Source organism: Trifolium pratense, linkage group LG2 (assembly GCF_020283565.1).
Source record: "Trifolium pratense cultivar HEN17-A07 linkage group LG2, ARS_RC_1.1, whole genome shotgun sequence".
Taxonomy (NCBI): domain Eukaryota; kingdom Viridiplantae; phylum Streptophyta; class Magnoliopsida; order Fabales; family Fabaceae; genus Trifolium; species Trifolium pratense.
In genome coordinates this window covers 3803092-3830858 of record NC_060060.1, presented here as the reverse complement: position 1 = coordinate 3830858, position 27767 = coordinate 3803092, and the positions used below count along the sequence as shown (strand labels likewise).

The 27767-nt window shown below is 32.6% G+C and overlaps 3 protein-coding genes and 1 pseudogene across 3 annotated transcripts; 2 read left to right on the top strand and 2 right to left on the bottom strand.

Moving 5' to 3' along the window:
• Positions 1-1059: 1059 nt before the first annotated feature.
• On the bottom strand, positions 1060-3515 carry LOC123905700 (pentatricopeptide repeat-containing protein At5g15340, mitochondrial). The gene has a single exon (XM_045955405.1). The coding sequence runs from the start codon at positions 3346-3348 to the stop codon at positions 1441-1443; it is 1908 nt and encodes a 635-aa protein (XP_045811361.1). The 5' UTR covers positions 3349-3515; the 3' UTR covers positions 1060-1440.
• A 2657-nt stretch (positions 3516-6172) lies between these two features.
• LOC123905699 (vesicle transport v-SNARE 11-like) lies at positions 6173-10222 on the bottom strand. Its single transcript, XM_045955403.1, has 6 exons — positions 10020-10222; positions 9693-9808; positions 7760-7818; positions 7484-7672; positions 7203-7373; positions 6173-6636 (listed from the first exon to the last, which is right to left on the bottom strand). Exons 2-6 carry the CDS (start codon positions 9784-9786, stop codon positions 6484-6486), a joined length of 666 nt encoding a protein of 221 aa, XP_045811359.1. The 5' UTR covers positions 9787-9808; positions 10020-10222; the 3' UTR covers positions 6173-6483.
• A 1333-nt stretch (positions 10223-11555) lies between these two features.
• On the top strand, positions 11556-18231 carry LOC123905698 (annotated as a pseudogene).
• An 8176-nt stretch (positions 18232-26407) lies between these two features.
• On the top strand, positions 26408-27767 carry LOC123905697 (ethylene-responsive transcription factor ERN2-like). Its single transcript, XM_045955402.1, has one exon. It carries the CDS (start codon positions 26434-26436, stop codon positions 27643-27645), a length of 1212 nt encoding a protein of 403 aa, XP_045811358.1. The 5' UTR covers positions 26408-26433; the 3' UTR covers positions 27646-27767.

Below are 27767 nucleotides of genomic sequence, written 5' to 3'. Positions count from 1 at the left end.
ATACTAACTAGTCTTTTTAATTTCGTAAACAACAGTAGGACAGCATCTGCAACAACAAATCATTAGGGTCCAATGAAACCTATCATCTCTGAAACTGAAAGCAATCAATAGGGTCCAATGACCATTCGTAAAACAAACAAGGTTGAATCTTTAGTCGATGAACACTCGTTACACTCCTTATCGATATTTTTTTTGAAGCACTTGCCTTCCAGATAATCCACAAAGTTGTATGCCACACCAAAACTAAACCTTTCCACATTTTTATACATGTAGCAACACCCTTGAAGCACACAAACAAAATAAACAAATTTGGTGGAACCATAAAACTCTTTGCCACACACGATGAACTTTATCGCAATGTAAAAATAGATGCACCGCAGTCTCTAAAATGCCTTCACACCAAACACAATTGTGAGACTCCACATCACTAAGCACACCATGTCTCAATAAATAACTCTTTGAAGGAATCCGATTATGTAAAAGTTGCCATGAAAAAGCAATCAGGGAGCCCAACTACTCCAAATATATATATATATGCAATGTTTTTTTTTTTTTTTTGACTAAATATATGTGCAATGCTATCTTTTAGATAAATCAATTCTTTCATTTGAATTTATAATTGCAGTTTTATTTATTAATTTCATGCATATTTTACGGTGATTATACGCTGTAATTTTTATTTTTGTTATAACTTTTGAAATTTGCATTTGTTCCTTTGTTCATATCCTATTTGTGTATCTTAGGATGTTTCTTTACATTTTAGAGAGACAACTTTCTTACTAGTAGAGATTGATCAAAATGGGAGCAAAGGAATCAATATATTGATCTGCTGACTAACTTTCATATTCTTTTATGTCTGTTGTGTATCGAGCACAAACAATACATATAGAATTATTCTCTTTGTATAGTATCCTTAATCTTCTTCATATTAAGGCTTGCTTTTAATTTACAACTACAACTATTCTCAAGAGACAACAATTGAAAAGCTAAAAACGAAAGTAAAAGATCAGGGGTTTCGATCTCCTACGCACGCTGCAGAAGCAATTGAACCAATAGATATAGTAAGAGAAAACTTCTCGTTTAAAATCTAACATCCCCCACAACTGTCGCACGGTTCAACAACTATAACGATCCCTTTTCAAAATAATTATGTGTAAAGAAACATGGATTTGAATATTGAATTCTCTATGGCAGATCCTCTACATTTCCATATACAGCCTCTCAATCTCTCTCTTGATTTTTCTCTCTCACTCTTCCTCGCCTTCACATTCTCTGTCTTTTTTCTCCTCTCACTGTGTTTAAATGCGGCAGGCGCAGAGGCAGCACCGTAGCAAAAGATTCAATTTGAAAAATCAACAATACCCTTCAAAAGAACATTTGTGTTGATGATGCACCTCCCTGATGAATGAAACATTGATCTCCCAATTCAAAAAGTGTCATTCACCAATAGTCAGAGCAAGAACAAGAACCATGCTTGAAACTATGAAAACGATAACGATCTCGGACAACAATTTCACGTTTGTATACATCAGAGGCAATCTTAATAGCAGAATGACAGTCTTGGCATATCCTCAAGTTTTTGAAAATATGTAAGGTAGAACCAGAAGGTGTGCTCATTAGTCCAAAACACAGTGCCAGCTTCTCACTATGATTGAACAACACTTGTTCTACCTCCTCCAATGGTTCACTACAATCATCGCTATTGGAACAACCAAATAAAACTTGACAGCTTGTATTCGGAACATAGCCAGCCAACCTCAATCTACGAATCATTTCATCTAACTTTGTGTAAATCTCCGAAGTTCTCGAGTGTGACTTATCCCCTGCAATGAACTGATGAAGTTTTCCATCAACATATATGGAACTCATTCCAGGCACTTTTCTAATACCCCTTTTCTTAAGAATCTGCCTAAGTGAATTCGCCTTGTCTATTTTTCCAGACAATGCATACATGTTCGAAAGCACAATATGATACTCGGTGTTGAGGGGATCCATCTCAACCAATTCTCTCATAATCTTTTCACCTAGCTGCAACTTACCATGTGCATAACAAGAACCAAGAAGGGACCCTAAAACAACTTCATTTGGAGGAATTGGCATATTCTTCACTAAAATCTCAGCGTCACCTAAATGTCCAGCTCGACCAAGAAGACCCACCATGCAAGCATAATGCTCAATTTCTGGATTAATCCCATAAACAGACTCGAGATCACGAAAATATTCCCAACCCTTTTCAACTAGACCTGAATGATCGCAAGCAATTAACAAGGCCATAAAAGTCACACCATCCGGTTTCACTTCTTCCAGCATGGAAGGAAACATATCCACCACAACTTTCCCCATTCCATGCATTGCCAATCCACCAAGCATAGCATTCCAAGCCACTACATTCCTCTTTAACATGTGCTTAAACACCAACAATGCAGCATTTATCCTACCACATTTTGCATACATATCAACCAAACTAGTCCCAACCATAACACCAAAATCCAACCCCATTTCCTTAACAGCATAACCATGAATCCACCTACCAATACAAACATCACCAGATTGAGAACAAGCTGACAAAACAGAACACAAAGTAACACAATTCAACCCAAACCCACACCCAAAAATCATTTCTTTCAAAAGCAGAAAAGCTTCTTTTGTAAACCCATTCCCAACATAACCAACAATCATAACAGTCCAAGCAACCTCATTCCTCTCAGGCATTTCATCAAACACAACCCTCCCACTCTCCACACTTTCCCATTTCACTAAACCTTCCAAAAACACAGTCCAAGACACAACACTAGGAACTTCAATCTCTTCAAACACCTTTTTAGCCTCACCCAGAAGCCCAAACTTAACATACACATTCATCAAAGCATTGCACACTTTGTCAAACTTCTCAAACCCAAATTTCACCACATCCACATGCATTTGAGACCCGACTTTGGGGTCCCCAAGTCTTGCACAAGCATTGAGGGAACAAACCATGGCAACCCCATCAATGGGAAGACCCAATTGATGCATTTGGATAAACAGCTTCAGGGATTCGAAGGGGGGACATTGACGGATAAGAGCGGTGTAATCTACAGAGTCTTTGTGCGAGTGAGGAATTTCGTCGAACAGTTTACGTGCGTGGTAAGGGAGAGAACATGAAGCATAGAGATGGACGAGGGCATTGCGGAGGAAGAGGTTTGGTGAAGAGAGGAGGCCAGTGACTGTTACGGCGGCGTGAAGTTGTTTTCCAGGGAGGAGAGCGGTGGCGCGTGCGCATTGTCGGAGAAGTGAGCGGAAATGAAGTGCGAGTGATGATAAGGAAGCATTTTGTAAAAGTGTTGTCTTTGAGAGTGACCATTTCATTTAGGTGAAAAATGATTTGGGTTTTATTTTTTGGTTTTTAAGGTAGGAAAATGTTTTAACATGACCCTGTAATAGGGGTTTGGAAATCTAGTGTTTGTATAATTTTCATTAACATGTTCAAGTTCAAGTCATGTACACATTTCCACCATGAGTATGATGATTAAGTCAGACACACACATAAACTCAACTAAATTGAAAAAAAAAAGGCTTAATTAGTAAAATGGTCCCTTAAAGACATTTTTGGTTTTAGATTGGTCCCTTAAAGAAAAAAAGGTCCGAATAGGTCCCTTAAAGAAAAAAAGGTCCGAATAGGTCTCTTAAAGACATCTCCGTTAATCAGTTTGGTCCCTAAAAAATGGTCCGAATAGGACCAAACTGATTAACGGAAATGTCTTTAAGGGACCTATTCGAACCTTTTTTTCTTTAAGGACCTATTCAGACCTTTTTTTCTTTAAGGGACCAATATGAAACCAAAAATGTCTTTAAGGGACCATTTTACTAATTAAGCCAAAAAAAGTTAAGTTTCATATCTTATGTCACAAATCAATTATGATCACTCACATGTATGATTTTAAAAATAATTTTAGTTAAAGTCAAACATTTAAAATGTAAAATAGGGTATTGCAACCTGCTCTCTAAAAATTGGGCAAATTCAATGGTTAACAAATCCGTCTGCTCTTCTTTTCTCTTATTCAAGTTGTTCTTCTCACCCAAATTCACTATTATTACACTCTTAAGAGCAACTTTAGCGTTGGTGCTCTAAGTCCCAAACTCTTTATAACCAGCGCATGTTATAAAGAACCTCCAATGTTAATGTATGATCTAACATAGTAGGTGAACTAACTTTTCTTTAGATGCTCTAATTAGCCAACCGTAACAAATGAACATTTGAAGCCAAATAATACTATTGTATTTTTCTAAAAGTATATAAATGTAAATATTATCATATTAGATTTTATTTGATTTGTTTCGATGAATATTTTTAAAATATCAAATTTATATAATTTTTACTAATAGAGAATTAAAGATATTCGTAATCAAAATTATGTATTGACATACATGCAGTTGTCATTGGCATACGTGCAATTGTCATTGAGTTCTTATATTTTTGGACGATGAAGTATTTGTTTTTTTATGTATTATTGTTGTGCATTTGTATCATTTTTAATTTTATAATATTATTTATATATATTATTATTGTTTCCTGGCATGTATCATTCTTAATACATCTTTTGCCACTTTAATAAGTAATATTTTTTTTCAAACAAACATTTAATATTTTTATGCATTTTAATTAAATTAATGCTAATTTTGGATTAAAACTAATTACAAATAGAAAAGTATAAACATGTGCAATCAAGTTTTAGTTCATTTTATGGCCTTGTTTAGTGCACACATTTTCTTCTCGTGCCATTTTAGTAATGGAGTATGGAACAAAGTTTTATCTTGGTTTCAAAACTCTCTTCCTTTGGGTGCGGCAGGAATCGATCATTTTATGGTCTTTGGCGAGTTGTTCAATGTTAAAGATAAGGGGTGTATTCTTCATTTGGTTTGGTTGGCCACCACTTGGAATTTATGGAAAGTCCGAAACGTTATTTTCAACGGTGGCATTATGGATGCGTCGGCGCTTTTGGAAGAGATTAAGCTTACTTCTTGGTTATGGTTCTCCCGTCTGTTTGGTCGTAAAGCTTGTATTCCTTTTTCTAGTTGGTGTTTAGATCCGTTGTCGTGTATCCATAACTCTTGAGTACCCCTTATATTATAATATAATATAATATCATTTGATTATCAAAAAAAAAAAAAAAAGAGTTTTAGTTCTTTATAAACAACCACCATTAAAAGTAAAAACTACTCAAATCAACTATTAATTTCTTAAATCTTACAAATCACTTTGGACCCACAAAAAGTAACTTAGTTTATCCACTTAATTCATCCCATTAAAGATACTCTAATCTAATATGATTGTTCTTTACTTATATAAGTCTTTTTCCGTGCGTCAACAAAAAAAAAAAGAAGTCTTTCTCGGCATAAGAATGGAGGACAATATCCAACAATATTGACAAGATATATAAGTTAAATCAATTCAAAGAGAGATTCATTTTCATATGCGTGTAAAAAATTCATTAATTAGTAACTACTAGAAATATTATTAGAGAATTCGAGTTCGAATCATAAATTCTCCGACAAAAATAAAATCACACATTTGTAATTGTATCTCACATCAAGAACAATTCAGTGTATTTTTAGGTGTTTCATGTCATAGTATAGTACTAATTCCTTTTCATGTTATTTCTTTTTTGTTTCATATTATCTTATTTCAAAATTACAATTTCTTCAATTGTTATTTTAGAATATATCAAGAGAACTTGACCCAAAAGAAGAATATATCAAGATAATATCACCTTTTTTTTTCATTGATACACTTATTGAGTCTGAATTACCCTCTATTAATTAGTCTCTTCACCCAACTCTTATTATAAAATAAGGGTATTTCAGTGAAACAAGCTTAATTTACTTTAGAAATAAGCACAACTAATGACTTTTTAATATAAGACAAAGTAAGATAAATGACTATGCTATTAACTATTACCATTTTCTAACACTTCTATTAAGTGCAAGTGGTCAAATAGGAAAAGTAGAATTCAGGGATGAATTTGAAGGAATCATCTCCATTTTGCAAAAAATAAAAAATGGTTTACTGATTTTTTTTTCGAAGAGCTTAATTATTGATGTTGCAAATAGGGAACCATGTCTTAGACAACATTGTAACTTGTAAGCAGGCAATTCACATTCAGTACTGTAGCGACATTACTTGCTCAGATAGAGGCAAATATCATTTAAATTTGAATAGCCACAAAGAATTCCGGTTTTGTCGTTAAAATCATGCAACAACTGGTCACAAAATACAAATTCCTTACATTACAAACCCGGCATAAGACACATGCCGATGCGAATGCTGACCCTTGAAAGAAACCAACAGCGTCAAGTTAGCTTGCAGCACTGCACAAAGCAAACATCTTTTTCTGCCCACTCCAAATCAGAATAAGAAAAAGAAAAGAGAAAAAAGGGGAAACAAAAGAAATCATTGTATCTTAATATATTTATGAACCATTATGAAGACAGGTAGGACTTGGTCTATTTAGCAAGTTTGAAGTATAGGATCATGATGATAGCAACAACCAGGACGAGGACAATGCAGCCAATGATCCACTTATTTTTGTTCATCCTTCTTGACATGTTTGATAAAATTTTCTTGCTCTTGCCTATGTTATCATCCACTCCATGAAGCTGCATATGGGTATATATAACCATCAGTAAAATCAAAGCGATACTTTCACCGCTACGATTCGAAGAAAAGAACAGTTAATATTGTTGCTCAAAGTTTAAAAACAATCTGAGGTACTATTAGTCATGATCCATTTATTCATAAAGTAAGCTATTTAAGAGTTAAAAAACACATGAGCAATAACATGCCCCCTCGTACAAAATCCTTTTAGATCTAAAACATGGACAAAGTATAGCGCCACCCTTCCTAGAGCTTAAATTCATCTATTTTTATTTATTTAGATGAATGTAAGCAACGAGGATCAAACTTCTCTTAAACCATGTTAGAAACACACAGGTCCGCTAAGTATATTGAGAGATATAAGAAACAGAACCAACAGCTGCTACTGGATAGTTGGCATGTCATGTAAACATAAAAAATAGAAAGATGAAGTTCCGGAGAAATTTCAAGCATAACTCAAAGGTGAAATACAGAGTAAGCATATAGAAATTACTCTACAGGAAATCAAGTGTCTTCTAGTAGAACCAGAAACACATCATAATCATAAACAAGAAATAGAAAAGATTACCGTGTTATGCGCATGCAATAGAGATTGTCGCTGTGAATGCAAATCTTGGAGAATAGAAACACCTAGCTCTTCGGTTTCCAACATTGTTCTCCTACTATCCTTAACTCTTTCACCAGTCTTGTTCAATCTCTCAGTTGACATCATTAATCTTGTTTTCTGATCAGCTGATGCCTAATGCAATCACAAAAAAAAATTTCAGATTGTTTCCTCAAAGTAATTTCACAGAACAATAAATCATGTATAAGAGCAAAAAAAAATGAATGTTAGAAAATGAATCATACCGTCATAGCATCTGCCATGCCAGATTCCAACAACTCATCCCGGGCAGAAGGATTCAAGTTACCAGACACAATTTTCTTAATTTCACTTTTAAGGTTGTTTAGATCAGATTTATACTCTCGCAACTTAGCAAGAAGTACACCCTTGATATTTGGCTGCAAACTTCTTGCCTCAAGGTCCATTTTTCGAATCTACAAATTCATTAAAACAACTAAACTGAAATCCCAGTCTGCAAAAAAAATAAAGCCAGTATCCAAAAGGAAGAAAAAAAAGAGTACCAGAGCTTCTGCTTCATCAATTCCAGTCTTTATTTCAGAAACCTTTTGCTTCTTTTGCTCTACAGATCAAACAGAAAACGACAAATTATAACTAAATATGCATTATTCCAATTAAAAAAATCATAAGATTCGATTGTTCCTACTTCATCAATTTCTAGTGAGTAACCGTCGTCACATTAGAATGCTTCAACCACCCAATCAATTGACGAAAAAAACAAAAACCAGAAGGGGCATCAACCATGATTCGGCGAAGAAAAATTACCACAGAGATTCCAAGGTCAGACATATCAATAAGAACCAAGAATATAAAACATTACCTCACCCAGATTTATACTTTTTTCTTATTGGCATTTGCTTCTTTCTAACAAAGAAATTAGATAAAACTTCACATAAATTGCAAAGTCATACTAGAAGAGAGTCTAATCACGTGACATAGGCAATTGTTTATGATTGCAGAACTACAGAGTAAAGTAAATAGAAATAATCAAGTTAACAATCCTAGGATAAAATGGTTGCATGAAGGGTGAAAAGTAAAGAACCTTGGAGGGTTTTGGAAAACCTGACGAAACACTAATGACATGCTAACATGTTGGTTGAATGAGATTGCTAAAGGGATTAGAAAGGTAGTCAAAGAGATATTAGGAAATTTAAGGGGTATAAGGCAAAAGAATAAAGATTCTTGGTGGTGTGGATGACAACGTGCGTGAAAAGATTGAGATTAAAAGAGTGTGTAATATAACAAATACCATGTGTAAAAATGAGGAAAATTGGAATAATTACAAGGTCACTAAGTAAGAAGACAGTAAGAGAAGCTAAAACAAAAGCATTTGAAAGTCTATACTAGTCCAGCTACAAAAGAAGCTATAACTTTATGGTGTTCAGTACATTGATCCGTGTAGCTGATCCCACCTAATGGCAACAAGTTTGTTTATTGTTGCCGCCGCTTAAACACATTCGCTAATTTTTTTTAAAGCAGTTATATGTGAGAATGGGAAAAAAAACTCATGTCTTAATCCTGGCCAAATAAAAATAGAGCAACCAGGATTTGGAAATAACATGGCAGAAATTATCTGGAGGGGATTTCGATAACATTGAGCTACACATTAATATTTTTTTGGGAGGAGATACAACGCTACAATTGAAAAGGTCTTAATTTGACTTATATGCCATTATTCAAATACCGAAGTATGTTAAAGAGAGGTTTCATTCATATTTTAATTTGAAAAAAGTGGAGAGCTCAAGTAAACTTCGCTAATATACTATATTCTATGTGGCAGGTTCTAAGGCGGACCACCTTTATACGAGGTCCACCAACCGGTACTTAACAATCACTTGAAAGTCTAACAACAATCAACAACGCATCTCAGAAGTAGAACATGAGCTGAGTTTTGAGGCACACATTTTTGTTTTCACTTGTTTTTTGGAACCGACATCGATCAAATAACTACAACTATCTCAGCCGTTAGGATGACAAGGAAAGTGAGCTTCTACTTATGTTGTTGTTAACCTCCTGTCAAAGTGGATCACCTTAGAATTTGCTTATTATTTTCTCTACACTTATTAGTCCCCGAATTTACATGACACTCTCAAATAGGTCCCTGAGTTATGATTATGTCAAAAAGGTCACTGACTCTATTAAACTATCAAATTGATCACTATATTTAACCAACTATTATCAATTAAGTCCCTATATTTTAACAATTTACTAGTAGTATCACCATCAATTTGGTTCCTAAGTTTATCCACTTATCATCAATTTAGTCCCTAACATATTCTTTGAAAAACTAATGACTAAAATTCGACAAAGTCGAGGACTTTTTGAAAAATTCATCTAGTCAATGACTTATCTGAGAGTGCCCTACAAAGTTATAATCATTATAATTATAATTAGAAACCCGGAAGCATCAATTACATAAAATGGGGGAAAAGGTACCTCCATTAAGAGCAGTAGCTGCAGTGCACTTTTTTGATAGATTAGCAGAAAGTTCACAGTACTGGCGTTCGTATCCCTCGAACACGTTACTCATTCTTCACAATTTTCTACTCTTTCTGTTCAATTCACGATCAACCAAAAAAACAACAAAATAAGTAACGAATTATAGCGAATTTGGCAAAAATGAATTGGAACATAGGGATCTAGAATCAGATACCGAAACCCTAATTCGATCAACGCAACATGGAAGCATAAAAGTTGAGAAAAGTAAACGATGTAAAATTCGAGAAGTGAAAGTTAAAAAGAGAGAGTAACCGAGATGCGTACATGCGGTTGTCGGAGAATCGAAGATGACGCCGGACGTTAGAGAAACCGCGGGAAAATTGATCGGAGAAATATGGTCGCGAAAGTTCCAAAAGGGGAAGTTGGTGCGTTTTGTTTATGTCAATTCTCAAAACGACAATGCGGGTTGAACCAGAGAACGACGAAACAAAATGGTGAGCAATGATTAATTTTATTTTATTTTTGGTACAATTTTTTTTATGGATCATGCTAAATATGGCCCCGGGCATTTGTTAAGCATACCTAAAAAGGAAATAAAAAATAAAATTTATATTGAAAAGACAACTTTTTGTACTTTTGAGACATTGAATGCACGCATTTCGAGACAGAATTTATATTTTAAGATGCTTAACCAGTGCCCGGGAGCACTGTTTAGCATTTTCCTTTTTTTATATACTTAAAATTTAAATTGAGAAATATTCAAATCTAAAACGACGTACACATTTTAGTAAAAAACAGGTTTTGGATTTTAAAATTCAAATATAATTTTGGATTCTAGAATTCACATCTGTAAAATCCTAAAATTTTATTTCGAAAAAAGAGGATTTTGGACCTCTTGTTAAGACCCTCTAGAATCAATTTAAAAAAACTTTTTGAATTATAGATTATACATGTGTAAAATGAAGTTCAAATTCAAAAATTTGAGTAAAATATTTTTGAGAATTCAGAGGGCATAAGAGGTGTGATGTGGTGCCGAAGAAACAATCTTATCCTTTGAATAAAAAAAAAAGTGTAAGAAATTTGGAAAAACCTATTATAAAAGAGTGTGATAGTCTACTCTACGTTATACTCTCTCGGGTGTTTTAGTGTTACTACATTCTTAGAGTTAGATTCAAACTTAGAACTTGAGTTAAATGAAAATAAACCAAAACTATCTCATGTGGGATGAATAAAACTATTAAATTTTAAAATAGTTAAGTCAAATTTGCAAAATAGTGAAAATATAAGATTAAATTTACAATTAAACTTATTTATTAAATGTCTTAGAAAAGGATAAAAAGTAATTGTCGTAAAAAATGATGTAAAATAATTAAATATATGTTGATTAAAAAAATAATTTAAACCAAAAAAATTAATCTATTTAAAAATTTAAAAGATAGTATAAAATGTACAAGATAAAAAGGTAAAGAATGTTATTTGGACAACAATTTTTTGCCTAACACCATATTTAAAGATTAATGAAATATTTATCAGCACATTTTAAAAAGAAAATAGAAATAAATTAGATAGGAAAATAAAAAGAATAAATAAAGATACTACTAGTACTACCTACCGACTAAGTATAAAGAAATGGTACCACACCACACGTGGAGCTTGCTTTTCAATTCATCATTGCCACCAAAGAAGACACGTTCTTCAGTTCTCACTTGTTTCTTCAACTCAATTCTCTTCTATTTTGTCTTTTACCACTTCACCACTCACTCCAACTTCTCTCTCTTTTGCTTCTTCATAATCACTCCAACTTCTCTCTATAAGCAGTTAATTAAGTTCACTTATATCTGCACTTGTATTAATGATATATTATATATGCAGGTTCAGCAAATTAAGGGATACGATTTAGTCTATTTCAGGCATAAATTTGTATTATTGGGGGAAAGAGTTGATTCGGTGGTTTCAATCTAGATTTCAAGAATGATTCTTTCTGCGCTTTTAACTTCCGTTGCAATTAATCTTGGTCTATGTCTTCTATTTTTCACACTATACTCCATATTGAGAAAACAGCCTGGTAATATCACTGTATATGTACCTCGCCTAGTTGCTGAAGGAAAAGTTGAAGAGGGTCGTCAATTTAACTTGGAACGCCTATTACCTACGGCTGGTTGGGTAAAAAAGGCATGGGAGCCGACCGAAGAAGAGTTTTTATCGAATTCAGGATTAGATGCTTTTGTCTTCATGCGAATGTTTGTCTTTAGGTAACTTTTTCAATATTATATAACCCATTCATAATTCATATGTAGAATATAGGCACCAACTTCTTAAAGTGACACTTAAACTTACATCTAATCTATGAAGTATCGACATAGACACAAACACCATACACTGACACGTAGACATTGGTAATAATTAGTATAAGTAATTGAATGTCATTACATGTGTCAGTATTATATCGGTGTTGGACATCAACGCGTGTCGGACACTGGACATGAATTCATTCTGAATTGTTCACGAGAATTTCTATCTGCGTTGCTGTAAAGCATGAGTTTGTCTTTCTTTTTTCTGCGACCTTTTGTATTTTGCTTGAAAGGCTCTTATTTGATTCATCTAACCACTTTCCTTGTTTTTGTGTGGTATCTTACAGCTTAAAAGTATTTACTTTTGGTGCAATTATCGGAATGTTCGTTCTTATTCCTATTAATTACTTGGGAAGTCAACTGACTGATGATTCAGATTTTCAACACAAGTCGTTGGACTCATTCAGTATTTCTAATGTTAACAACGGTTCAAACAGGTGAATATTATGGATCAATATAGTGTTAATTCTTGAGTATTTTATTCATTCATGATGAAGAATAATACATACATATGTGAAATATTAATATGTAGGTACTATTTTGACATCAAATTCATTAAAAAAAAATCTTAATTTTATGACCTGTTTTCATATGAATATTCAGAATCGTCTAAGTTATAACATGGAAATTCTGATACCTGATTTGGCCTTTATAAAGGTTATGGATCCATTTTTCGGCTGCATATATTTTCACCGGAGTTGTTTGCTATTTTCTTTATTATGTAAGTTTTACATTTCAAGTTCGCCTTGTAAATGCTGTCATATTTTTCCTCTTATTTATAAAGTTAGTGATTGAATATTCTATTTAACTTTAATACCTTTTACAGGAGTATCAGTACATTTCGTCAAAAAGAATTGCTTGCTTTTATTCATCTGAGCCACAGCCTCATCAGTTTACAGTGTTAGTCCGCGGTATTCCTATTCCACCAGGAGGCACGTGTGCCGATGCTGTTGAGCGTTTTTTCACGGAGTATCATCCTTCTACATATCTTTCACATTCAGTCGTTCGTCGAAGCCACAAACTTCATAATCTTATTGTAAGCGGTTTCTGCAGCTCCAATCTTTTCAGTCCTTTCCCTCAGAATATGTTAATTTTGCATTGTAAATTGCAAATATAAATCATATGTCAATGGTGGATCATTGATTAAATAGACTTTATCACTTGGAAAACGTACAAACCAAGTGATTGGGCTCAATTGGTTAATGGACTCAAGTGGTTTAATGTGCTCTAGTTAAGGACAAACGTTCGGGAGAACCCGGGTTCGAATCTTGGCTAGAACAATCTTTAGCCAAACTTTATTTACGCCCCAACTGAACTCCGAATGACCAGAGTTTTCTTCCCTTGGAAACCGGAGGGTTAAGACAAAAAAAAAAGGAGGGAAGAAGTGAAGTGATTGAGATAAACACTATATATGCACCGTCATGATTATGAACTACTTAGAAATTTATACTAATACGTAAATTCAATTATTTTTGTAATATTAAGCCATAATTTTTACTATTGAAGTTTATTTTTTTGAAGACAGATGCGGAAAAATTGTACAAAAAGCTTACCAATCTGAAACAAAAAAAGGATGCTCCTAAAAGGCAGACGCGTGAAGGGTGTATGGGACTTTTTGGGCCTAAAGTTGATATTTTAGATCATTATGAAAGGAAACTTGGAAATATAGAAGATAATGTGAGAATGGAACAGTCCTCATTGGCATCCAAGGTAACTACAATGTCCAGACATTATTATCCTGCAATACTCAAACTATATAGCTGAATTAACACTTGCATTATCATATAAGTGTTTATGTATAAGCTATTAATAAAACAAAAGATAAAAACAAATTGAATTGTTTCAATAATATAAACTATAAGCTGATTTCATAAGCTATCTTGGAGAACTTATGAAACTAAGTTGAAGACAACTTATTGATATGTCGTAAGTTGTTTTCACAAGGTCTCCAAACAGTTTCACAAATACTTATGCTAGTATATAAACTCAAATAAGTCAATCCAAACAGGTCCCATCTCCTTAAATTACCTGTTGGTTATTAAATTTGGCTTTTGAAAAGTTTTGTACATAGGTTGTCTTTGGTACAATTGATGTATTTTTGTATAGTTAGGTTGTTATGATGATGTCTAATTCATCCACTGTTGTGTACTCAATTGAAACTTAAAGGAAGTTCCTGCTGCATTTGTCTCATTTAAAACACGATTTGGTGCTGCAATAGCTTTACACATTCAAGAAGGTGTCGACCCAACATAATGGATTACCGAGGAAGCTCCCGAACCTCATGATGTTTATTGGCCATTTTTTACTGTTTCATTCCTTAAAAGATGGATCAGCAAGCTGGTGGTTTTTGTCGCATATACTTCTCTTACAATTGTGTTTTTAATCCCGGTTGCAATAGTACAAGGTCTTACTCATCTCGATCAGTTAGAAACATTGTTCCCGTTTTTGAAAGGCATACTAAGACTGTGAGTAGTATTTTTGCAGTTTAAAAATTCCATAAGTCGATTAATTATATGATTATGCCGATGCTATACTATAACTATTGGACCTGATTAATGTGCCGATATTTGTTTGCAGGTCAGTTGTGAGCCAAGTTATAACAGGATACCTTCCGAGTTTGATTCTTCAGTTGTTTCTGTCCTTTGTTCCGCCTACTATGATTATGCTTTCATCTTTACAAGGATACATTTCGTGGAGTCAAATACAAAAAAGTGCATGTACTAAAGTGTTATTGTTTACCATATGGAACATTTTCTTCGCAAATGTACTATCAGGATCAGCCCTCTATAGAGTGAACATCTTTCTTGAGCCCAAAGAAATCCCTCGAGTATTAGCTGAAGCTGTACCGTCACAGGTAAAAATGATTAATTTCCATTTTGTATAAAAGATGCAAATTTGTAGTTAAAATGTAGTTACAAAAGTAGGGTGACATGGCAAAACAATGGATTTTGATTGGATGAAAATGTAAAATTGGTTTACACTGACAGTGCATATTTATTAAATTATTTTTTTAATATTTTCTATGTATTTGGTGCAGGCATCATTCTTCATAGCATATGTTGTGACATCTGGATGGACCGCTATAGCTTCAGAACTCTTTCGATTAACTACACTCATTTCAAATTTTATAAGTAGAACTTTTTGTAGTAATGCCGACAATGATTTTGAGCCCCCATCAATTCCTTATCACAGCGAAATTCCCAGGATTCGTCTCTTTGGGCTTCTTGGTGTGACATATTTCCTTCTTGCTCCACTCATACTTCCATTTCTCTTGATATACTTTTGTTTGGGATACATCATTTTCCGAAACCAGGTTTGCACATTGTTTTTTGTTTTTTCATTTTCACCTGCATATGAATTCCGTTTTACTTGTGAATGATATTTAGCATCAGACTTCTTATTTTCACACTTTTACCTCTTTGCTTAAGCATTTAACCATTTAGGTTAAAAGACTCAATACAGGCTAATTTTGTGAGGTTATAAAATTTGGACCAATAGTTTTGAGCTCTTTTAAAAAATAAAAACAATGAAATAAATTGAAGAAAACTAACAGATCAACAAAAAAATTAAATTAAATAACACTGCAAAATAGAATTTTTGTGACTTACCTCATTAATCAAAGAAATTACAGTTGTTAGGAACCAAATAAAGCTCCCCTTTGAATTAGGAATCAAAGGTAGTATTAGAATTTGGGAGGCCTATACTCAACCACAAAAGCTAGCACACTTATAAAGGCTATCTTTGTCATATCTCTAGCCAATGTGGAACTTCTAACACACCCCCTCACGTCCAGAACTGAACAAGCTGGAACGTGGGATCAACAACAACGGGTGGCCCAAATATGGGAGGTCTCCACAACAAACAACAAGTGGATCTAGGATAGGCTCTGATACCATATTAGAATTTGGGAGGCCTATACTCAACCACAAAAGCTAGCTTGAGAGTTGAGGTTTGCACTACACTTATAAAGGCTATCTTTGCCATATCTCTAGCCAATGTGGGACTTCTAACAGGTAGTAAGTACTGATCAAGAAGTGGTTATTAGAGGGGGGAGGAGTTGATATTATAGAGGGAGAGATGAGTTGAAAAGAGCTTACTACACAGAAATAGGGATTGAAAATAAATAGTTTAAATGAAAAGGAATATTAATAGAGAGTTGAGAGCTCTATCTTGGTAGAGCTAAGGCAGGTGCAACATGATGTACCTAACTAAGGCCAATTTGTTGATGGGTGACCTAACTAAGGTTCAACATGTATTATGCCATCATTCAAATGTGGGGGTCCCACTTCTCCATTCATCATTTGTGAAAGAAAAAGAAGGGTCTCATGACTATGGCCAGGTTCCGTAGCATGATGTATTTCTAAGACAGACGGTGAGGAGATTTGTCAATATGTTTGTCATGAGATCCGTCAGAATACGATCATTCAATTAGATAAAATGTTACTTATTTCTTGTCATATACAACTCAAAATTGGAAATAGATAATTTAAGTGAAGGATAAAATTAGAAGAAAAAAAATATACTTCAAAACTTGGTATCCCTTTATATAGGTATAGATATAGATGTTGATATCTGATGGTTATAGTTTCATCCGAATCAAATTAGTTTAATTTTTATATTTAGTTCTCTTGATATTTTCATCTAAGTAGTTCATAGCCGGATAGGGATGAAAATGGTAGCAGGACTGTTGAGTCATAGTAGTCGATTGCACACTGTAGCGGTGGAGCGGAGCGGCAGCGTGCCACGATGAGAAGGCCGGCAGCAGAACAGTTAGCGATAGCGGCCGCTCCAGCTAGGATAGTGTACGGGTGGAGTGGAATTGACTGAACTTTATGATCAATCCTTGTGTTCTTTTGTGCATTTATTTATCTGTTTTCGTTAGAGCCGGGTTTTCTGTTCTAACAGGGACTTTACGGTGGCTTGAATAAATGGTTGGCATTATTTATTTATATCCCTTAAAATTTTAATGTATCTTAATAATCTCTTCTTTTTTTTTTTGTGGCAGTTTTTGAAAGTTTATGTGCCAAAGTTTGAGACTGGAGGAGAGTTTTGGCCTACGGTGCATACCTCGACAATATTTTCTTTGGTATTGATGCATGTAATAGCCATTGGGATTTTTGGTTTGAAGAAACTACCTCTAGCTGCAGGATTGACTCTTCCTCTTCCAATTCTCACACTTCTTTTCAACGACTATTGCCAGAAACGGTTCCGCTCCATATTCAAGCATTTTCCAGCTGAGGTACCTTAATAATTGGTTGATCTATTGATGAATTACATTCTCATAACATAGATTGCATTTCCTTCTTCAGCTTCAAAAAGCTCTTGTTGTTTATCCCTGCAGTTTCGATTATAAGCAAAAATACTTAACTTCGCGCAAATTAAGAATTTTAGTTATGTGCAATAAGTTTTCTTAGTATCATTCTTAGAATTGGGAGTTGGGCCTAACTCGACTCTACAAAACCGGCTTGTAAGGTGAGGATTGTCTCTACTTACCTCTCACGCCCGATAGCAGAAACCTGATAGCAGGTGATCCAAACGGATCTTGAAGAGGCTCTAATACCATCTTAAAATTGGGAGTTGGGCCTAACTTAACCTTATAAAAATGGCTTGTAAGGTGAAGAATGAGGATTGCCTCTACTTATAATAAATCCATGTTTAGGCCATCTCATATCTGATGTGAGACTCTTACCAATCACAAAAAAATTGTATGTGAATTTGTTCCGTGAAAGGAAAATGATTATTAGAAAATAAAATCTATATATTACCTTTGTTATTTTATTTTTTAATAATCGAGATTAGACGGCGTAGCTTGTTTTTCAATTAGGTTATTTAATGAATATCTTACCTTATGCAGTGTTTGATTAAGAAGGACAGAGCCGATGAAAATGAGCACAATATGTCTGAATTTTATGATAAGATGGAAAATGCATATAATGATCCAGCTCTAATGCCAATCAGTTATTCAGAAAGGTCTGATAGTCACAGATCTCCACTACTATATAGTAATCAAGTTTAGTTCATATTATATAAGGTTGGTTTCAATTATTCAATAAAATTTGCCTTCAATTTGATTTCCAGTTAGATTTATTTGATTGTTCTTGGCAATGTGTTGTTGTAAATTGTTTGGTTGAGAATTTAAGTTTTACCGAGTCATAGTATAGTTAAATGAATTTAAGTTCCAAACAGGTAGCTCGGGTTGTGAACTAAGAAATACCGAAATCGTTTTAAGTATGAAGTTCTAATCGATTAAATTAAATGTTTGACTGATTGAAGAAAAGTAAGATAAGATTTAGCTGGTACAATTGGAATTAAAGAATATAAGTAATAGAAGACTTATTTTTCACCGAAGACGCGAGTACTTTTAGTGGTAATGGAACGGCTAGTCGTTATGAATTGATTTTTTATGGCAACAACTAAACGAGGGATAGCAATTCTCAAAACATCAGCTGGCAACAAAAACTGTAACCTAAGTGAACTCTTATGATATTTCTTTTAAGATAGGTTCATGATTACATCCCATATTAGCAGGAGCATCCGCACAATAGTTTGTCTCACGGTAAGAGTGACAACAACCCTTAATCTCCCAATCCATAGCAACTAATCGAGAAATTTCACTAATAAGACTCCATTCCAATGTACATCATGATGTTCCAGAGCTCTGTAGTGTTTGAGCAACACAAATAGAATTTTTCTTTTCTCATCTCGTGTTTCTTTTCTACCCTGTTTTTCTATTTTTGCCCTTGTATAAAAATTTCAGAACGCGTTTTTTGAAGTTTTTCATGTACAAATTCGAAAAACACATTCCAAAGTTTTTTTTCCAAGGCAAGGAGGAGAGAATATATCTAATGGGTCGATGTAACCCGTGTACGTGTAGTGTAAATATATCTAATTGGTTCTTGGACCCTAGTTCTTTTTTTTCTCCATTAAATTCCTTTCATCTCCTCCTTTCGTTGAATCAATTAGACATATCGATATCCACGTGTAATTTTTTCTGTTAAATTTATAAGCAAATAAAAAACATATTTGGAGTAAAATAAAGTCTTTTATGCAAGAGGTTTCAAGTAAACATTTTCTTCCTAAAATAGACATATGAAAATTGTAGAGTGTAATGAATTGGTCAAACACTCAACAAGAGTACATGACATAGGTTTTGCATTTTAGGACCATTTGGAAGAAAAATTAGCTTAATTGTTCTTGTCAAATAGTTATACAAATAGCTTCCACGTGTAAGAAGGGTATTCCACTTGCATATAGAGTCAATTTTATATCTCAGATTTTTCTTCTCATTTTTATAATAAAAATTAATAAACAACTCTTTGATTGGTCATTCATAGATGAAGTATATTCTGTTATGCTAACATTTGATTCTACTTATGAGAATATAAAAAAGAAGGTAGCACACAATGGAGAAATTGTTTGCAATTTTTTAAGTTCAAATATTAAATGAAAATTTATAGCTCTTACTATTTTTTCTATTTTTTTAGTCTTATAACATGTCATGCACATTTTTTGCTGATTGGGGTATATGCTCATTATTAAGCTTAAAAAATACGCAGTAGGATTATTATTTTAAAAGTGTGTGTGGTAGTTGTTAACAAAGAGATAATCATAGAATGTAACAACAAAAAAAAACCATAGAAGCTAATATGATGCCTTAGTCTCTCTATTTATCAATAATGGATAATACCTTAGAATGTGGTGTGGTAAAGAAGGGGCATACGCTACATGTCTGTTAATCTCGACCGAGGGCAACTATTCATGTACATTTAAAAATTGCGTGTTGTTTGAGAATTGTGGTTAAGAATAACTTATATACAACACGACACTCACACTTTTCAATCCATCGAGATGTCTTTTACAAAGGACAAAATCGTTATAGCTCACACGAAGTCCAAATAATATCGTGTCCATATTTTATTTTGTGAAATAGACAAATAAAAAATTGTTTTCTTTTTGTTTTTTGTCAAGTAGCATAGTTTCAAGAAAATTCCACTTTTTTTCAGGTGAATAAGTGAGATTATCAGGGTTCGAACTATGATCCTCTGCATATATAATGAAATGGCGCTGATAAACTGAACTAAGCTCACGAAATAGAAAATCGTTTTCATCTATAGCATCATATGAATTACATACAAAACTTATTTTAATCAAGCACAAAACATGACTCATGTCAATTATAAAAAAAAATTAAAAGAAAATTATGAAAATAAAAAAACATGACTCATGTCTCCCCTGTTTTTAACAATATTTCAAATATGATTCCTTAAGATGCTTAACTGAAACTATATTTATAAAGTTTGAATATACATGTTCTATGTATATTTTAGTTTTTATTAATTTCTAGTAAAGTTGAGACAATTGATTTGTTAGAAGGTTTCCCCGTGGAAGAAGGATAATAGATGTTGCTAAATTCATGACTTTCTACCTTTTGGAACCATGTCGTCAGCTAAAAAGTGTTCAAATCAACAAACTAGTGATTTGCGACACCAAAATATCGATACATCCCATTTTCACCTAAAATTTTAAAACATTATCACAAGAGTAATTGAACTATCTTTTATTCTATAAACTATATATTGTTGAAAGATACATTTGACATGAGTGTATAATTCATGTCAAAAATTTCAAAGTATATCCCGGAGAGAATATGCCAAATTATCAATTTGTATCTGGCTCGAATAAATTAGCGGAAAGGATCAAACATAAAACTTTGTATGTCTACGCACACTTTAAAATTTATTTGTATAGTATAACCATCATGTCATTTTCATCTCCTTGTTCAAATTTTACCGCAATCCCATAACACAAGATCTAATAATTCATGGTTAATGTGAGATTAATTAACTCGTCCCACTTGAATCCAACAACATCTCTCTTTTAATGTGAGTTTTGACATCATATACTTGCATCACATTTACAACAAAATGAAACCAATACTATATGTAAAAGTCATAAATAATTTACTTATTTATATGTGTGACTTGTGGCATATGTATAATTTCATAGTAGAAATATAAAATAAGAGAGAAGAAAGCACACTCTTTTGAGGGAGTTGTTGGCAAGAATAGTTCTAATAGCATTTGAAAATTAATTGATTCCTTCAATTATTTTCTTACTTGTATCATCATAAACACCTTTTTGTGATTAAGACTAATGATCAATATTATGGTTACAAAATAGATTGCTTATAACCAATCGTTAGTCGGTTCAGTGGTGATTGACGCTGAACTTGATAGGGAGGACCGCGGTTCGATCCCCCGCAACTACTATCGGGAGGGAGCTGGAACCACTTGATGTCAGAACTGACTCCCGGACTAGATTAAACTGGTGGTGAAAACAAAAATAAAAAAATAGATTGCTTATATGTAGGGAGAGATGTGTTAATTAATGTCAAAGGGATGATATCATGAAAACTAAATAAACTAATGAAGGACATAAAGGCAAAATTTGTCATTATTTGAAGGAATTTGTCTACTTCTTTGGTAGTAGACTCCATAGACTATATTATATACCTTAGTTTTCTTTCTTATTTTTATTTGATTTTCATTGTGGCATAAAAAAATTCAGATTCTAGAAGTTGTGGAAAATAAATTGGAACTTAATTTTTCGAAAATATATTTTAATCTTCTAAGAGTCTTCAAAATGGTGTTTTTATATATATGCACCTATTGAGGTTGGCTATGACAATTTAAAAGATAAAAAATTATTATTAATCCTTAAAAGCAATTGCAAAGCTATGGTTTTATACAATTACAAATGGCAGAGCCATCCATCCTTAAACAGTTAATGTGATTGGGATTTTGTTTTCATTAATTCTTAAAAATTATTAGTACTTCTCCATTTGTTTTTCTTTTAGCCATTGTACACTTAAGTTTGTGTTTTATGAAGATAAAATAAATCAATTAATGTTACATGTTTGGAAAGTCATTTTCAAGGGTATAAATAGCAAGGAGCTACAAGCCTATGGCCCATGACTGTGAGTAACTCTATTTACAGCAATAGACAAAAGCCCATTGAACCTAATATTTACTTAATTCACAATTTATTAATATTTTTTTACTATCACTTAAATCCCAATCTTGACATTCTAAAAACTAAACTAGGAACTTTTTTGGGATAAAAAATTAGGCACTTGATAAATAATAATTTTGTGGTAAACAGCTTGTTAATTGTTAGACAACTTTCTCTATCTGTATTTATAATTGACAATTTATAGACCTTTTAAAATTTGACCCAAACTTATGTATTTGAGATATTTAAAAGTTCACAATATTTAAGAACCCATCCACTTAGAACACCCACACGGCCACACCTATGTCACTCATGTGGGTGGTATAAATGAATTTCATATAATATATTATATTACTTCACAGTTCACATTTTCTAATTGTTTAAACCACTCAACTATATTTTCTAAATATTCATACCACTCATCTAAAATTTTAACATGATCCCACAAATTTCACAATATACCGAGTACTTTTGTAAAAAAAATTTAAAAAAAGTGACAGACATCACTGCCCATAGTTGAGCAAAGCCACGACTTATGCATTAAATTATCCATAGTTCTTTGACAAGTGTGGTTACATGTTGGCAATGCAACGACCGATATCTATGCTTTTAAGCTCCAAAACTAAATTCGGCCCACATGCCTTTTTCACCAATAAATAATTTTTCTTTTTCTAGAAATTATATTTTCTTCTAAAAAAGAAAACACCAAGAAATTTAAAAGTTTTTTCACAGAAAAAAAAAACTTGTTTCCAAATAAATGGAATCTTAATCTCTCTAATCTATGCCCACAAAAAGATTGATCTAAAAAAGTATCCAACATCTGAAATGAAGTTGTTTAATAAATGAAGTTTTAGAGGTTGGACCATATTTGACAGCTCTAATTGTACTCTATATTAAGATAACTATTTTTTGGACAGAATTTAGTAAGAAAACTTTTTTTTTTTTTGACGGAAAATATAGTAAGAAAACTTAAAAACTTGTTCCTTTGAAATTTTCTCTTGTAAACTTGGCTGCTTAATTTTTTTGAACCAAAAATATAGTTCTTCTTTTGGTGATGTATTATTAGTTAGAAAAAAAATGGAGGCAATGGTATTATTAGTTGATATCAATGTTATAATAAAATAAATACTAGTAAACACCAAAAAGGCCAAGTTTGTCTCATCTTAACCTCATTATTTAATTTAATTGGTTTTGCGTCTCATTTCAAGTAACAATGTGCAGTACGATTCATTTTTTCACAAGTCACCATCATTTATTTTTGTTTATTCATATCCTACTATTATTTTTGTCATTGTTATTAAAAAAATCTATAAAATACTACAATCATGCTTCTTCAGAGGTTTTCGTTTGTTTTTATCAAAGAAAATATTTGATTCCTTAAAGTCCAACTAAACAATTAAAACGACTCCAAATGGAAAATAAATGCTGTTTTAATGAAAATAACAAAATTTTAAAGTAAAAATGTTTAAATGGGCTTAATTTTTTAATTTTTTTAATTTTTATGAATCGCGTATCTCTACAAGTAATCACACAAACGAATCTCCCAAACTGGATAAGACCACAATAGATGGCAAAGCAAAACTCTTTCTCGAAGAGGTTTGACGACACAACTACATTATTTCTTACGATTGAATTTGAACTTATAATCTCTAGTTGAACTTGAAGAGACTTTTTACCATCTCATCCAAGTAATCTCGAATTTTTGCTTAATTATGTTGAGAATTAATAAAGAAAATCTTGTGTAAAGTTTTTTTTTTTACTGATATGTAAAATTTAATAATCAATATTAATAATCATTATTTCACAATATAAAATTTAATTATTGTACCAAAAATAAAATAATGATTATTATGTTGATCCAGAAATGTCACCATCTATGGTCGATTAATGACGAAAATTCCATAAAAAGTTTGCACATTAAATTATTCTATAACCATATGACTTATTCATGAACGAAAGTTTGATGACGAAATTCTAAAAAGTTTTTGAAGAAAATGATATTATTTAAGTAGGTTGAACTTTGGCATGATGTCTATGGTGGGACATGGGGCATTGGAGGAATCGTATTTCTTAAACTTATCATTAATGATGAACACAAAATATTACTTACATTTTTTATGTGTTTATGGTTGATTATAAACTTTGTTTTGGGGTGAAAAGTGACTTATCTTAACTGTTAATAACTGAAGATTTGTTTTGTTGGCATGATGTCATTTTTGTTTCAATTTCTTTTGAATTTTTGAAATATGAGATTGCCACACACCCTATGCTTTTTTAGTGTTTTTTCTTATATTTCAAAATGATAACAAGTCCCACATAGGATAGTTCAATGAGTTTTTGTGTCTTTATATAGTAATGTGTAACACGTATTTTTAAGTGAGTTAGGTGTTGAGATTTCCTTGCATGAGTGAGACTTAATTCTTTAAGAAAGTTTAACACTTATTTACTTTTTACGCTTATAATTCTATAAACTATTTTAATTTTGAAAAAAATGGCAATGAATTTGTAAATAACAACAAAAAAAAAAAACTTTTTGTATAAATTAAAATTAGTTTATACATCTCAACTTTTTACAGCAACTCGTTTAACTTTTCAATTATTATCTATAAGTTTGAATGACTTTTTCCTAAGTAGTATAAACTTATTTTGATTGGAATGCTCTCATAAGGTAAAAGCTAATCCATATTAACATAAAGTTGATCCAAAAACTCAAGTATTTAAGAGCTTCAATTACATTAACCAAGGTTGATCTCACTCTATCTTCTTTTTAAACAACAAACTCAACTCTAAAAAAAAAACATATAACTAAACTCGCAAAATAACTCGACGATTGATCACAAATTCGATCAATTGTGTCTACATCTATCATACTTAGAATTACATTATACAAATTGTATTCTGATAATAAATTTATATTACAATTATACCCCTTCACTCTGCTATGCTCGTTATACTTTCAACTCCACTCGCGATGCTCGAAACTATTATCGATTTTCCAACAAATATGAGTCATAGTAAATATCTTCCATGTAGATGTAGTTTTTGTTTTTTACTTTCTTTCTTTTCCCTGGATTAAATCCATAAAATGCAACAAGTTTAATACAGGCAATAATAGATTATATATAAGGTAAAATCCAAACATCAAGTGAAGCTAGTTAAGCAGTCTAGTTCCTGCTAGTAGCCCATAGGTTTAGGCCCCATTCTTGTTTTATTTAGTGTCTTTACTGATAACACATATAACGTATTGTGTCTTAAGTCTTAACATCTCCTTGGACAAAATGATAAGAATAGAATAAGGGTAATTAAAAGGGATAAATATGTTTAGTTCTAATAAAATATCTTTGTTAGTTATTTCCTACAAAAGTATCCATCAATTACCTTCTACTTCACATAGAACTCAATAAGATTAATCTCTAAATTATTTTATTTTATTAATCACTTAGTTAATCTCAAAATAAATAGACTCTTCCAAGGTTATACTCAAGTGTTTAATGAATTTCAGTTAAAGAAAAATTGTTTAGGATAATTTTTTACTAACTTTTATATACCTTTCGGTTGAACCCCTGATTTTCAGAATCCTCTTTCCCTAAATATTGAAGGGTTAAGATAAAAAAAACTTTTTAGTCTCCTACTTTTGATTTCAGGGACCGGTAATTGATGAAAATTTAATCAAAAACACTAAACTGAAGAGTAAACATAAAAGATTTTCTTGTAATGAACCCACTTGGTTGGTCTAGTGATGTTGGTTTGGGATCTTGGAGTATGCTCCTCTGAACCTCTCAGATTCGATTCTCTTTTGTGCCAATTTCGGTGGACTGATTCATAAGAAAAAAAAATTATGACTTTAAATGGGGCTCCTGCAAGTGGGTGGTGGAATTAGTCCCCTCGAATTAATCGGTCCTTGAGACGGATACCAAGTTTTGAAAGAGAAGAAAACAAAATATGTAACCCAAAATTAAAATTAGGAAAAGACCATAGATCACACATATTTAGTTTGTAAGATTAAAAGAATTAGCAATGACCAATTCATGATTAATACACACTAATGAATATGATGAAGTTATTCTCTTCACATATATAAAATCACACACCAGAAATCTATGTACTAACCCTTTGTCCAAGTCAAATAATCTTCACCAATTACAAAGACTAAGTAACTGCCAAATGTTTAGATATAGCAGCCTAAATTATAAACAAACAAAAGAATAAAATTAATCACTTATGACTTATTCAACTTAAAAACTCAATTAGTTCACTCTCCCTTACATATATAAAAGCACAAAACCAACTCAAACATAAACCACAAAACCAAACTTCAAATCTTCAATACCTTAAAAAAACATACATCACTCTAAGAGCTTAAAAGAGTTAACATAATGGCAAGAAAGAGAAAGGTTTCTGAAGTAGTTGAAGAAGGAAGCATGGTTTGGGATGAAATGATGAAAGAAGCTGCATCACTTGGTGGAGCAAGGCGAGTCCGAAAGAGATTTGTCGGTGTTCGACAAAGGCCATCGGGTAGATGGGTTGCTGAAATTAAAGATACCATTCAAAAGATAAGAGTTTGGTTAGGAACTTTTGATACAGCTGAAGAAGCTGCAAGAGCTTATGATGAAGCTGCTTGTTTGCTTCGCGGCGCAAATACTCGAACAAATTTTTGGCCTTGTTCTCAATCTTCAACTAGTCCTGCTCTTTCTTCAAAGATCACTAATCTTCTACTTCAAAGACTTAAAGAAAGGAATATGAATATGAATAACTCCTGTTCATCCTTTTCTTCGTCGAAATTTACTTCCTTGTTGGGGAGTTCAGGGGAGCGTCAGGAGCAACAACGAGTCAATGCTCAGGATCATCAGGAGATCCAACAAGTGGAGACTTATGAAGCAGGATCAAAAGATTTTTCAATTGATCAATTCACCGATTTCCTTAATGATCATGTAGATTATACAACAATCAACAATGATATCATCAATGACACTGCACAACTCGATTACATTTCGAGTAGTTTCGAGTCATGTTTAACCGAAAACAATGGTTGCAACAAGGAAGATGAAATGAATGTGGAATCTAAATCAAACAATGTGACACAAACTTCAAGTGGTGGTGATAGTAATTCAGAAGATAGTGAAGAAGAAGTCAATAATGATGTTCCTGATTTTCGATTCCTCGACGATATTGCTCCAACTAGTTACTATTCACCTTTTGAAATTGCTGAAGAAATGGAAGAGCAAATGGAGACAGAAAGTTTTTGTGATGAACCTTCAATGATTAGAGCTGTTATGAAAAGAATGAAATATGAAAGAAAATTTTCAGCTTCTCTTTATGCATTCAATGGAATACCTGAATGCTTGAAGTTGAAACTTGAATCTCAAGGAAACAATATTTCTGATCAATTGAACAATCTCAAGGAAGCATGTAGCAAGAATAAAGTTGAGAAGAAGAAAGATGAGAAAGATGAAGAAAATAATCAAAGTTCAATTGAGTTGGAGTCTTCATCTTTGTCTAGGAATGATAGTGATATTTTCCTTTGGAATTCACTTGATCTTCCTCCAATTTGTTTTGTTAACTTACTTGAAAGTGGTTCATTTAATTAGTATAATGTTTTATGCTTAATGTTTGTTAAATTGCTAAGCAATTATCTAATTTGTAACACTTGTTTTTGTAATATCTAATTTCTAATGAAAGTATTTTAGTTCATTCATTTTGGAACTATCAA

Excerpts from the sequence above, each read along its gene's own strand:
- LOC123905700 (XM_045955405.1), bottom strand. The coding sequence starts at position 3,348 with ATGAAATGGTCACTCTCAAAGACAACACTTTTACAAAATGCTTCCTTA.
- LOC123905699 (XM_045955403.1), bottom strand. The coding sequence starts at position 9,786 with ATGAGTAACGTGTTCGAGGGATACGAACGCCAGTACTGTGAACTTTCT. Across the intron at positions 7,819-9,692 it reads AGCTACTGCTCTTAATGGAG|AGCAAAAGAAGCAAAAGGTT; the intron begins GTACCTTTTCCC and ends TTTGATCTGTAG. Across the intron at positions 7,374-7,483 it reads GCATGGCAGATGCTATGACG|GCATCAGCTGATCAGAAAAC; the intron begins GTATGATTCATT and ends TGATTGCATTAG.
- LOC123905697 (XM_045955402.1), top strand. The coding sequence starts at position 26,434 with ATGGCAAGAAAGAGAAAGGTTTCTGAAGTAGTTGAAGAAGGAAGCATG.